We start from the raw sequence: 12,868 nt of genomic DNA, 5'->3' as shown, positions 1-12,868 counted from the left end.
CGGAAGTGTCTACCTAGAGAGTGCGGGGCAGAAGCCCACAGCCTCTGCCACTTTAAATGTCCCGGCACTCAGGCTGGAGCCATGAGCTGGCGGACCTCGGGGCCTGTGTTCTCAGCAGAGTCACACCTTTCTCTTCTTCAGCTTCTGGTGCCAGAACCAGGTCTGGGCATGCCTTATCATTTAGCATCATGAAGACCTAGGAAGCTGGGAGAAGAGAAGCTGAGAAAAAGATCTCTGCTATTTCCTCTCTTCTTTCCTAAGAGAGGTGATCCCTGAGCAGTAGCCCAGGAGGCTTTACCCCATTTAAGGCCCTCTCTTACAGTAGAGGACGCTGCAATCCCAAGAGGAAAGGGTGCCACACAGCTAGTTAAGAGACTAGTACAAGACTAACACCCATGTCCCTGACCCCCAGGCCAATTTTCCTTTCTTAATTATTCCCAGTGGCCCTCTGAGCTGAAAGGAGGCTGGGAGATGGGCTCCTTCATCTCTTCCAGCCATGCGGTCTGGCATAACCCCACGTATGGGGCCCCCATCCAATGTCTGGTACTAAGCAGGTGTCTGTGGTATGTGATATCATCAACCCCATGGGCCTGGGATGCTAGGATGTGAGAATAACTTAAGAAAAAACTTGCTGATCCAGATGCTGAGACGAGGGGTGCAGGCCAGGGCAGGTAAGGATGGAGGCAGCCTAAGGACGTCATCAAGCACTCACGAGCTGTGGGTTGGGGCGTGAGGCACCAGCTGGGCCGGGGTTTCCCTGAGGGGTAACTTCTCCCCTCCCCAGACAGGGGAGGAGGACCTCTGGCTGGACAACACTGCAAGCTAGATCCAGAAGAACCAGCAACAGCAGGAAGAGCAGGGCCTGGCAGAGCAGAGAAGGGCAGCTGGAGAAGGTATCCATTTGTCTTCGGTGGGCCTGGCGAGCTAAGCAAGGCTGGAGGCCATCTCAGAAGGTAAAGCTGACCCAAGGAGCTGGAAGATTTTTGCCATTTGTTGCTTTCAATTGTCAGCTTTTGGCTCCAGGTCCTGGACTTCTTGAGCTTATTATATTCAGGAGAACTCTGCGTGTTGTCTTGGTGTGTGTGGTCCTAACAGATGTTTCTGAGTAATGCAGAAGGACCTATCAGTCATAGATAGGCCCTGTTCGATGGGCCAAACCGCTGGATGAGAGGGACAAAGATTTTCATGGCAGCTTCCCAACAGAGGAAAAGTGTGGGCAGAGGCTAGGTGGATGCTGTCCCTGGTGCTGGAATGCTGGGGGGAAGAGACTGGGATAGCCATGCACCTACCGGTCAAGCCCGTGACTGCCTTCCCTCCCTCGTGAACCTGTACTATTTCCAGACTTGCAGGGCCTGACCGCGGAACCTACCAGTATGTCCTTTGAAAACAGGAGCCTGATCCTCCTGCTCAAGGCCAAGGTGGGGGAGGGGGTCCTGGTGTAGCACTGTGATTAAGCGGAAAGCCCGAGTGGTCACTACCTCTTTCCCTTCCCTAGACTGTGAAGCTGGTGGGCAGAAAGGGCAGACCACCAACACCAGGGAAAATGAGAGCATGGGTGACCGAGCTCTGACGCTGCAGGCAGGGGTGGGCAGGTGGGCAGGGAGCTCGAGCCAGTCACCCTCAGCAGGCCCAGCGGGACGGTAAGGCACAGGCTTTCTGAGAGATGCCCCGTCTCACCCTCCCTGGGCACACACAAGGAACTCGGGCAAGAGGACCGCACTCTCCACAGGTCCAGGCCGAGGGGCCCACTTGCCCCAGCGTGTCCTCAAGTGTCTTACCGTCCAGAAAACGTGCACTTCCTGGTGAGGAGCCCCCAGCGGCCCGCCCACATCCTGGAATTGGGAGGATATACCCATCTTGGGGCTTCCCAGGTGGCGCTAGTGGTAAAGAACCCGCCTGCCAATGCAGAAGATATGAGACATGGGTTTGATCCCCGAGTTGGGAAGATCCCCTGGAGGAGAGAACGGCAACCCACTCCAGTGTTCTTTCCTGGAGAATCCCCATGGACAGAGGAGCCTGGTGGGCTATAGTCCATAGGGCCGCACAGAGTCAGACTTGACTGAAGCGACCTAGCACGCATGCATGCACCCATCTCCTCAGGGTGAAGCGCTGTTCAGCTGAAAGAGGTCCAGTGTCGTCACAGTGCTGGGGGCACGGTGGAGTCAGCTGCAGCCCCGTTTAGTCTCTAGTTTACAGAAGAGCATGGCCTTGGGGCTGGACACGCCAAATTCAGACTCTGCCCCTTGGCCAGTCCATGTAGCTGGTCATTTCCCTTCTGAGAGCCTTCGCAGCTCGTGTGAAAACAGTGATGTCAGTTATTTTCATCATGTTTGCAGAGTTATTGTAAAGTTGTGAGCACTGGTGATATAATACATGAAGAGTTGTTTGTGTGTGTGTGTGTGTGTGTGTAGGGAATATATTTATATAAATATATAGAGAAAAAGCCAGAGAGAAATCAAGCAAACCTGTAGCCGGCCCTGCTCACCTTTTTTACCCTCCTCATCTTTTCTTTCTTCACTCTTTTCTCTCTGGTCTCTTCTCTCCTTCTACTTCAAGTGATCCTTCAAGAAGCCAAAGTAGGAGAAGAAAAATCACCAGGAGAAGGAAAAGTGATCTAGACTGACAACCTGCTGCCTTTTGATGACTACAGTCAAGGAGGGGTTGGCTCCAAGGAGCAGAAGCCGCTGTGATGAAAGTGGGCCTGTTACAGAAAGAACTATTCAGTGACACTTGTTAAAGATCTTATTCTGGACCACTGTGATAGGCCCAGGGACCACCGCAGTGGAATCTTTTCAGTAGGGGAGAGAGGTCAGGTTCAGCTCCAAATACAGCATGGCCAAATGGGAGCACAGCCATGGGGCCAAGTGGGAGCACACCCACGGAACCAAGTGGGCGTCAGTGGGCGGAAAATTAACCAACGGGAAACGAGGTGAGAGGAATCCTGGCTAAACTGACCCAACAGGGTTCTTGCTGAAGACAAAGCCAAGGTGATCAGACATCGCCTGGGGGGTGAGGAACCTGATCAGATATCAAGGGTGATCAGATATCGAGAATGGGGATTCTAGTTCAACTAACTCAGCTGGTTTCTTGTTAAAACTAGATGTTACAAGGAAGTGCACAGATGAGCCTAGAAAAAGGTACAGGAGCCTGACTACTGTTTGGTCAAGCAGAGAATCTTTGTCAGGCCCCATTCAGGTAGATTTGAGGACTATCTGTTGAGAGGTGGCAGCTTTCCTGGGGAGGTCTCTGTCCCTCACCCTGAGGCTGGGGACGTCGGTGAGTTCTTTGGGCTAAAGAGAAGTCCCTGTGAGGGAGAAAAGGAGCCTCCTCCTCAGCCCTGCCTTCCTCCCATCAGAAGTTTGCTTCACAGAGACCATGAACATCTGAAAAAGGGGAGCATGGCTGGAAGAAACCAGTGAGGGCAGCTGAAGAGATGGGAGGAGGGAGCTGAGGGCACTGTGTGTAGGAGGGGTGTTAACAGGCATTGCTGCTGCCCCCTCAGTCCTGTGTGGAGACAGACCCTGGAGCAAATCTTCCCACTTCAACATAGCTGAAGAGGAGCCAGAGCTGCAGGGACTGTTGGAAAAGGCCTGCAGGCTACAGCAGCTGCTGCAGCTCAGAGACAATGGTAAGAAGGTGAGGAAGTGTCTCTTGGCTGGATACTGCGCTGGACAAGGGTTGGAACACTGATGGCTAGAAGCTTTGTTCCAAAGCATATTTGCAATCTCCACAATATACAAACAGTTCATGCAGCTCAAAAAAAAATAAAAATAAAAATTAAAAAATGGGTAGAAGATCTAAATAAACATTTTTTCAAAGAAGACATACAGATGGCCAAGAGGCACATGAAAAGATGCTCGACATCACTAATTAATTATTAGAGAAATGCAAATCAAAACTACAATAAGGTACCACCTCACACCAGTCTGAATGGCCACCAGCAAAAAATCCACAAACAGTGCTAGAGAGGGTACAGAAAAAAGAGAACCCTCTTACATTGTTGGAGGGAATGTAAATTGATACAGTCACTTTGGAGAATAGTATGGAGGTTCCTTAAAAAACTAAAAATAGAACTACTATATAATCCAGCAATCCTACTCTTGGACATATACACAGAGAAAACCATTATTCCAAAAAATACATGTACCCCAATGTTCACTGCAGCAGTATATACAATAGCCAGGACATGGAAGCAACCTAGATGTCCATCGACAGATGAACAGATAAAGAAGACGCAGTCCATATATACAGTGGACTCAGCTTTGTGCCATTTGCAGAGGATGGGCCTAGAAACTGTCATACATAGTGAGATGAGTCAGAGAAACAAACATCACATATTAACACATGTGGAATCTAGAAAAATGGTACTGATGAACCTATTTGCAGAGCAAAAATAGAGACACAGATGTAGAGAAAGCATGTAAAGACACCAAGGGGGAAGTGGGGGTGGGATACCTTGGGAGGCTGGGACTGATATATATACACTACTATATATAGCAGATAACCTGCGAGAACTTACCGTATAGCACAGGGCTTCCCTGGTGGCCCAGTGGTAAAGAACCCTCCTGCCAATGCAGGAGACGTGGGACCGATCCCTGGCTGGGGAAGATTCCCTGAGGAAGGAAATGGCAACCCACTCCAGTGTTCTTGCCTGGGAAATCCCATGGACCGAGGAGCCTGGCAGGCTATAGTCCATGGGGTCGCAAGAGTTGGACACGACTTAGTGACTAAACAACAACAACTGTGTAGCACAGGGAAAAGAAAAAAAAGGTACCAGAAAAGTATATCTGTGGTAACTTTCAGTATTTGTGCCCACATAGGGCTCATTTGTAATTTGGATTATTTTTCATTGATTTTATTGATGTCTTGTGGCTTTTGTTTTCTTCATATCACCATAGCAACAGATTTCCAGGTTTCTATAGCACCTTCACAGTTGAAGTCTTAATGTGACCTCTGCTCCCTCCCCCTCTCTTCCTCCCCTCCCTCTTTCTCTCCCTCTCTCCATCCAACCCCACCTCTTTTCTTTCCTTCCTTCCTTCTTTCTTTTCTCCTATATTAGTGAGTTGTTGCTACTGTCAGGCCCTGTTCTTGATGCTGGGGATACAATGGTGAATAAGAAAGTCTCTCTTGGAACTGATTTTCCAATGGCAGTTGATATAAAATAACATATAAAAACATAAAAGCATAACTTAATGCCAGAAAGAGGTAAGTGCGTGAAAAACAAGATGGAAGGCAATAAAACGAGAGGTGGCATTTTAAATTAGGTGTTAAGGAAATAACTCTGTGAAGAAGAACTCAATGACATTTGAGAAGAAAAATGAATAATAAAGATTTATAAACTACATACAAAGTTGGAGGGCTAGCAGAAAGGCAAGGGAGAGTGGATGTCCTAGGCAGTAGGAGCACCAAAAGCTCTGAATGGAAACAAACTTGGCATGTTTATGAAATTAGACAATCAAGGTGGGAGAAGCCCAGAAAGCAAGGGAGAGAGTTCGGGGTTAGGTAGGAGAGGCAGTTAGGATCATTTTATAATCTGCTATGATGGCCAGGGTTAAGGGTTGTAGATTGTTGGTGCAGTGAGGAAACACTGAAGCAGTGTCTGCTGGGTGGACAGTGGGTCAGAGGGGAGCCAGAGAAGAAGCAGAGAGATGTACTGAAGGATGGTGGGAATATAACAGAGGTGGAGCAGAATAAACGGATTCTAACGAGTGCAGAGATTGAGCTAACACAGTTTGCTTGTAATTTGAATATGGATCTGCTGAGGAAGGGAGCATTGAGGATTCCCAGGTTTTGGCTTAGGTAACTGGGTCCATGATGATGCCATTTACTGAGATGAGAGAGACGAGATAGAAACAAGTTTGACAAGAATTCAAGACTGCTGGTTTCTAGTCTGGTTTGTAAGGAACTTGCAAATTGCCACTTCATCCAAACAACAAGTAAAACACGGAACAGACTGAAAAGTCAATAGATCCATCAGAGAAGCTAGGTCACAGGGCCAAGCACCGCCCCTAGAATTGGAGAGACCGATAAGCCAATACAGAGAATCACAACTTTCTGGAGCCAAAACCTGCAGGAACCAGTGCCAGGGAATGAAGATCTCAACTGTAATTAATAAATTACTGGAGGGTCAGTGTGCATAAAGAGCTTGAAATTCCAGGGGGACCGAGTCATAGGCAACTCCCACAATTTTATGCGTTTTACCTCCAGTAACTTGGCCATTTTTCACAGTAAATATTGAAGAAAAATTCCCTCTTGCTTCCAGAAGGGGCAGCCTGCTGGAAAAGGAACCATTTTGAACTATGCCAGAACATTCTGCCCTTAAGAAGACTTGCCCTCAAGAGAAATTGTTTCACCAGGGTCTAAACTATTGGAGTTTGTCTTTCGGAGCCCAGCCAACCTGGGGGAAGGAAGTATCCAGCTCCAGCCCAACCTCACCATCTTTTGCCACCTAAGGGGCGGCTAGGGGAGGACTGAGAAGGACTTGCAAATTTCACAGTCCAGAGGCGAGGCCCATGAGAAGACGGACACGAATCACAGGTCTGTGGGACACGCCCTCTCCCCACACCTCACCATCACACCACTACAGGCAGGCCTGCTTACCATGCTTCCTTTTACCAAGTACATCAGGTCTTTAGCAGACAAAAAGTGAGGGTTTGTTGCCATTGTGCACGCACATGTTCTTTGTGCCAACTCTTTGTGACCCCATGGACTGTAGCCCACCAGACTCCTCTGTCTATGGGATTTTCCAGAGGAGAATACTGGGGTGGGTTGTCATTTCCTCCTTCAGGGGATCTTCCCAACCCAGGGATTGAACTCGTGTCTCCTGTGTTTCCTACATTGCAGGTGGATTCTTTACCCCTGGGCCATTGGGGAAGCCCCTGTTGCCAGTAGACCTGACTTTCAAGAAATGTTAAAAAAGAAAGTTCTTCAGAAAGAAGGAAAATGATGCCAGTCTAAAACTTAGATCTATAGTATAAAATACAAAGAGCACCAAAAAAAGAAATAGTGAAGTTAAATAAAAAGTTTTATTTGTCCTATTCTTAATTGACCTCACAATAACAGTTTCTTCAAAATAATGAGAATAATAATTTATTCAACTATATATTCTTATGTTTGTATAAATATTTAGACCATAAAGAAGTCTGAGCACTAAAGAATTGATGTTTTTGAACTGTGGTGCTAAAGAAGACTCTTTGGAGTCCCTTGGACTATCAAACCAGTCAGTCCTAAAGAAAATCAAGCCTGAATATTCATTGGAAGGGCTGCTCCTGAAGCTGAAGTTTCAATACTTTGACCATTTGATGCAAAGAGCCCGACTCATTGGAAAAGACCCTGATGCTGGAAAAGACTGAAGGCAGGAGGAGAAGAGGGTGGCAGAGGATGAGATGGTTGGATAGCATCACCAACTCAATGGACACAAATTTGAGGAAACTCTGAGAGACAGTGAAGGACAGAGGACCCTGGCATGCTGGAGTTCATGTGGTCTCAGAGTCGGACACAACTTAGTAACTGAACAACAGTATGTATATATAATTCATATGTTTATGTATAATTGCAATAAATGACAGCAATGATACAGGGAATGAGAAGAAAGAGGAAGGATTCTTCTGCAAACAGGTACTTGTATTACCCATGAAGCAGTGCAGATCCCAAGGGCTGGGAATGCTGATCCTCCACACAGTTGGAAATCTGCATGTAACTCTAGAGTCTGCGCTTCATATAGACACAGATCAGGATCCATGGATTCAACCACTGTGGATCATACAGAACTATAGGATTTACTGAAAAAAAAATTCGCATATAAATGGACCCATGCAGTTCAAACCCGTGTTGTTCAAAGGCCAACTGAACAGTTTTATTTGAAGGTAGACATAGAGTGCTGCAGTCCATTGGGTCACAAAGAGTTGGACACAACTGAGCAACTTATAAGATTAGTTATAAACACATATTGCAAACTCTGGGAAAACCACGAATTTTTTTTAAAGAAATATAACTTATATGCTAAAAAAAGGGAAGAAATGGAATAACATGAAATGTTCATTTAAAACCATAAAAAGCAGAAAAAGAGAAGACAAACATAGGGACAAAGAACAAGGGCAACAAACAGAAACCTGTAATAGATTAGGTAGATATTAACCAACTACACCAATAATCACTTTAAGTATCAGTGATCAAACAATGAAGGAGACAGGAGACACAGGTTCAGTCCCTGGGTCAGGACGATCCCTTGGAGAAGGAAATAGCAACCCATTCCGGTGTTCCTGCCTTGAGAATCCCACGGACAGAGAAGCCTGGCAGACCACAGTCCATGGGATCACAGAGTCCGACATGACTGAGCACATATGCATGCACAAAGCCACATACAAAGACACATGTAGTGTAAAAGCAAATGGAGGGAGAAAGACTTACCACACTAATACTAATCAAGGAAAGCCAGAGTAGTGGTTTTAATGTCAAACACACAGATCTCAGAGCAAAGGGGGTTAGCAGATATAAAGAGGAGCATTCCATAATGACAATAGGGTCAATTCTCCAAGAAGACATAATAGTCTTTAGTGTGTATCTGCCCAAGAGTAGAGTGTAAAAGTTCACTAGGCAAAACCAGATATAACTGCCCGAGGAGAAACAGACGAATCTGCTATTATAGTTGCAGACTTCAACACCCCTCTGTCAGAAATAGACAGACTCAGCGGGCAGAAAATCAGCAAGAACACAGTTTAACTCAATAGCATATCAATCAACTAGACGTAATTGACATCTGTAGACTGCTTCATCCAAGAGCAGCAGAATAAATATTCTTCTCAAGCTCACAGGAAACATTTGTCAAGATAGATCATGTTCTGGGCCATAAAACACATCTTAACAGGATGAAAAGAACAGAAATCATATGTTTGCTCTTAGATCATGACAGAATTAAACTAGAAATCAATAAGAGAAAGGTAGGTTAAAAAACCCTCAAATACTTAGAAATTAAACAGTGCACTTCTAAATAACACATGGGTCCAAGATGAAATCTCAAGGGAAATTTTTAAAATATTTTGAACTGAAAAAACATGATTTACCAAAATTTGTGGGATACAGCAATAGCAATTGTCATGGTTAATGTCATATGTCAGGCTGACTGGGTTAAGGGATGCCCAGAGAGCTGGTTAAACACCAGTTCTGGATGTGTCTGCGAGGGTGTCTCTGGAGTAGATCAGCATTTGAACTCGTGAACTGAGTAACGCAGATGGACCTCCCCAAAGTGGGTGAGCAGCATCCAACCTACGGAGGGCCTGAACAGCACAAAAGCGCAGAAGAAGGGCGACCCCATCTTCTCCTGCCCTCAGGTGTGGGAGCTTCTGGCTCTGAGCCCTACTGGCTTAGACTAGGGCTTTACTCATGGCCGCTTGGTTCTCAGGGCTTCGGACTTAGACTGAATTATACCACCAGCTTTCCTGGTTCTTTAGCTTGCAGGTAGCAGACTGTCGGACTTCTTGGTCTCCACAATCACGTGAGCCAATTTCTATAACAAATCTCTCTAAAAATATATGTTCTGTTTTCCTGGAGAACCCTGACTAGTACATCAGTGCTTGGAAGAAAATTTGTAGCATTGAATGCATAAGTCAGAAAAGAAAAAAGTCTGAAATCAGTCATCTAAGCCACCCTAACCAGCTCGAAAAAGAAGAGCAAATTAAATCCAAAGTAAGGAAAGAAATACTAAAAGAATCATAAATACATTACATTGAAAACAGGAAATCAACAAAACCAAAAGCTGGTTCTTTGAGAAAAAAATTTTTTTTGTCAAATCTATAAGCTTCTAGCCAGGCTAGCTAAGAAAAGAAGAGAGAAGACACAACTTACTAATATCAGAAATGAAACAGGGGACATGACTACTATCACATGGACAGTAAAAGGATAATACATATTATGAACAGCTCTAGGCCCACAAATCTGATAACCTTGATGAAATGGACCAATGCCTTGAAAGACACACTTCGCCAAAACTCACACAAGAAAAAACAGATAATCTGAGTTGGCCTATATCTAGTAAAGAAATTGAATCAATAATTAAATACCTTTCAAAACGGTTCCCTGATGAATTCTGCTAAACATTTAAGGAAGATATTGTATCAATTTTCTACAATCTTTTCCAAGAGACGGAAGCAGACAGAGTACTTCTCAACTCAGGGAATTTCCCTAATACCAAAGCCAGACAAAGATATTAGAAGAAAATAAGACTACAGATCAGTATCTCTCATGAACATAGATGCAAAAAATTGCCAAGAAAATATTAGCACCAACAATGTCTATGAAGAATTATAAAACTATACCATGATTTAGTGGGATTTATCCCAGATATTCCTCCAGTACTCTTGCCTGGAGAATTTCATGGACAGGGGAGAGTGGTGGGCTACGGTCCATGGGATCAGAAAGAGTCGGGCACGAGCACACAGCACATCCCAGATAGTCAAGGCTGGTTCAACACTGAAAAATCAATTACTGTACAGTCATCCCTCAGCATCCATCAGATATTGATCCTAGGACCTCCACTGGCACAAAAACCCTTGGTTGCTCAAATCCCATAGTCAACCCTCTGTATCCACGGGTTCACATCTGTGGAGTTCATTAATCACACATGGTTGTATTAAGTTTTCAATCTGCCTCAAATGCAGAACCCACAGATATCAAGGGCCAACTACATATTTATTGAAAAAAATCCGTGTACAAGTGGACCCATGCAATTTGAACCCATGTTGTTCAGGGGTCAACTGCAATCTATTACATCAACAGGCTAATGAAGAAAAATCACATAATCATATCAACAGATATAGGAAAAACATTTGACAAAACCCAACATCCATTTCTGATAAAAACTCTGAGACTGAAAATAGGAACTTGCTCAACTTGATACAGAATATCTACAAAAATCCTACATTCAACATCATTCTTAATGGCAATAAAATGGAAGCTTTCTCCTTAAGATCAGGAACAAGGCAAGGCAGAGCCCTCTCACCATTCCTTTCCAACATCATACTGGAAGTCCTAGCTCATGCAGTAGGAGAAGAATGGGAAGGAAGAAATAACACTGTTTCCAAAGACCTCCTGGCACTGGGAAGTGATTGCAGCAAGGCTGCAGGCTACAAGGTTAAAACACAAAAATCAAATGCTTTCCTAAACACTGGCAATGAACGGTGGAAAATGAAATACATATATCTAACAAAATATGTATAAATTCTATAGGAGAAAAACTACAAAACTCTGATGAAAGAAGTCAAAGCAGAACTAAATAAATGGAAAGATACTCCATCCTGTTGGGTGCTGTGCTGTGCTTAGTCACTCAGTTGTGTCAGACTCTTTGCGATCCCATGGACCACAGCCCACCAGGCCCCTCTGTCTACGGGGATTCTCTAGGCAAGAATACTAGAGTGGGTTGCCATGCCCTCCTCCAGGGGATCTACCCAACCCAGGGATCGAACCCAGGTCTCCCACACTGCAGGTGGATTCTTTACCATCTGAGCCCACCAGGGAAGCCCAGTAGGAAGACTCAATATTATCAAGACGTCAGTTCTTCCCAGCATAATTCTACAAAGTCAGTGCATTTCCAATCAAAATCCCAGCAACTTACTTTGTGGATATGGACCAACTGATTCTAAAGTTTATAAAGAGAGGCAAAAGCCCAGAACAGCCAACACAATACTGAAGGAAAAGAACCAAGTCAGAGGACTGACACTAACTGATTTCAAGATATACTGTAAGGGTGCACTAATCGAGACAGTGTGATACTGTTAGCCAAAGTGGGATCCAGCTGCTCGTTGCTCAAAGTCATTAAAGAATCCAGGTTGATGGAAAGGAAAGTTTGCATTATTTTGGATGCCAGCAATGCCAGGGGTTGGGGTGGGGGTCGGCGAGGGAGACGGAGTGGAGTGGAAGTGGACGTTTGTCAAAGGCCGACTCCCCCTGCTGACAATCAGGGAATAAGAGCTTTTATTCTTATTCCCTGGGAGAGGGCTACATGCAGAAACAACATAGTCAGTTCTGACAATCATCTTCAGATTGGTCATCAGTGGTCTGACCAGTGTCATCTTGGTTACTTTAAATACAGTTTATCTTCAGTTCCAGGGGCAGTGTGTTACCATTGCTTTGAGGCCAATTCTCGGAATTGTTGCAGCTTAAGTCACGGGTACAGTCTGGTCATCAGTAGTTAACTTCTTCTACCAGGTGGGAGTTTCAGTATCTATGAGACAACTCAAGGATATGGCTCAGAATATTATCTATAACCCTTGAGAAGGAACTAAAGGTCCTTGACTATGCTTAATGTGTACATTATTATTACTTGGTCTCATGTCACTTTTCCTTTGTTTCTGCATTTTCTCACTTCTCTGATGAAATCTATTCTTTGGCTAAAGGTTTCCCACAGACAAAAGGCAGGCTAAGGACACAGCAGGGCTAGGATCCTGCTCAGTTACACTGTTAGTGGAAGAACAGACAAATAGGACCACATGAATATAGGCACCTGATCTTTGAAAAGGAGTAAAGGCAATACAGTGGAGAAAAGACAGTCTTCAACAAATGGTACTGGATCAGCTAGATATCCACATGCAAAGAAATGAACTTAGATTCAGACTTTATACCTTCATAAAATTTAACTCAAAATGGATCACAGAACTAAATGTAAAATGCAAAATTATAAAATTCCTGGAATATAACATTTTTCTAGGAGAAAAAGCTGGCTTAAAACTCAACATTCAAAAACTAAGATCATGGCTTCCAATCCCATCACTTCATGGCAAATAGAAAGGGGAAAAGTTGAAGCAGTGACAGATTTTATTTTCTTGGGCTCCAGAATCACTGCAGATGTTGACTGCAGCCATGAAATTAAAAGATG

General features: G+C 44.7%; 1 protein-coding gene across 6 annotated transcripts in view; it reads left to right on the top strand.

Moving 5' to 3' along the window:
• Positions 1 to 12,868, top strand: part of DSTYK (dual serine/threonine and tyrosine protein kinase) — a 76,006-nt gene that overhangs the window by 58,731 nt on the left and 4,407 nt on the right. For 2 of the 6 annotated variants that reach the window (XM_043923337.1, XM_043923336.1), the window contains 2 exons: positions 785 to 953; positions 2,557 to 3,747. The exons of 1 other annotated variant lie outside the window; for it this stretch is intronic. In XM_043923337.1, the coding sequence (XP_043779272.1) occupies positions 785 to 953; positions 2,557 to 2,623 (236 nt within the window). In that variant the 3' untranslated portion in view covers positions 2,624 to 3,747. Of the gene's footprint in view, positions 1 to 784; positions 954 to 2,556; positions 3,748 to 12,868 lie in introns of those variants that run through there. 3 more of the 6 variants (XR_006344870.1, XM_043923332.1, XM_043923334.1) reach the window with 3 other exon arrangements.

This window comes from Cervus elaphus, chromosome 14 (assembly GCF_910594005.1).
Source record: "Cervus elaphus chromosome 14, mCerEla1.1, whole genome shotgun sequence".
Lineage (NCBI taxonomy): Eukaryota > Metazoa > Chordata > Mammalia > Artiodactyla > Cervidae > Cervus > Cervus elaphus.
Note: the sequence above shows the minus strand (reverse complement) of the source record. Positions and strands in the feature narration are given on the sequence as shown.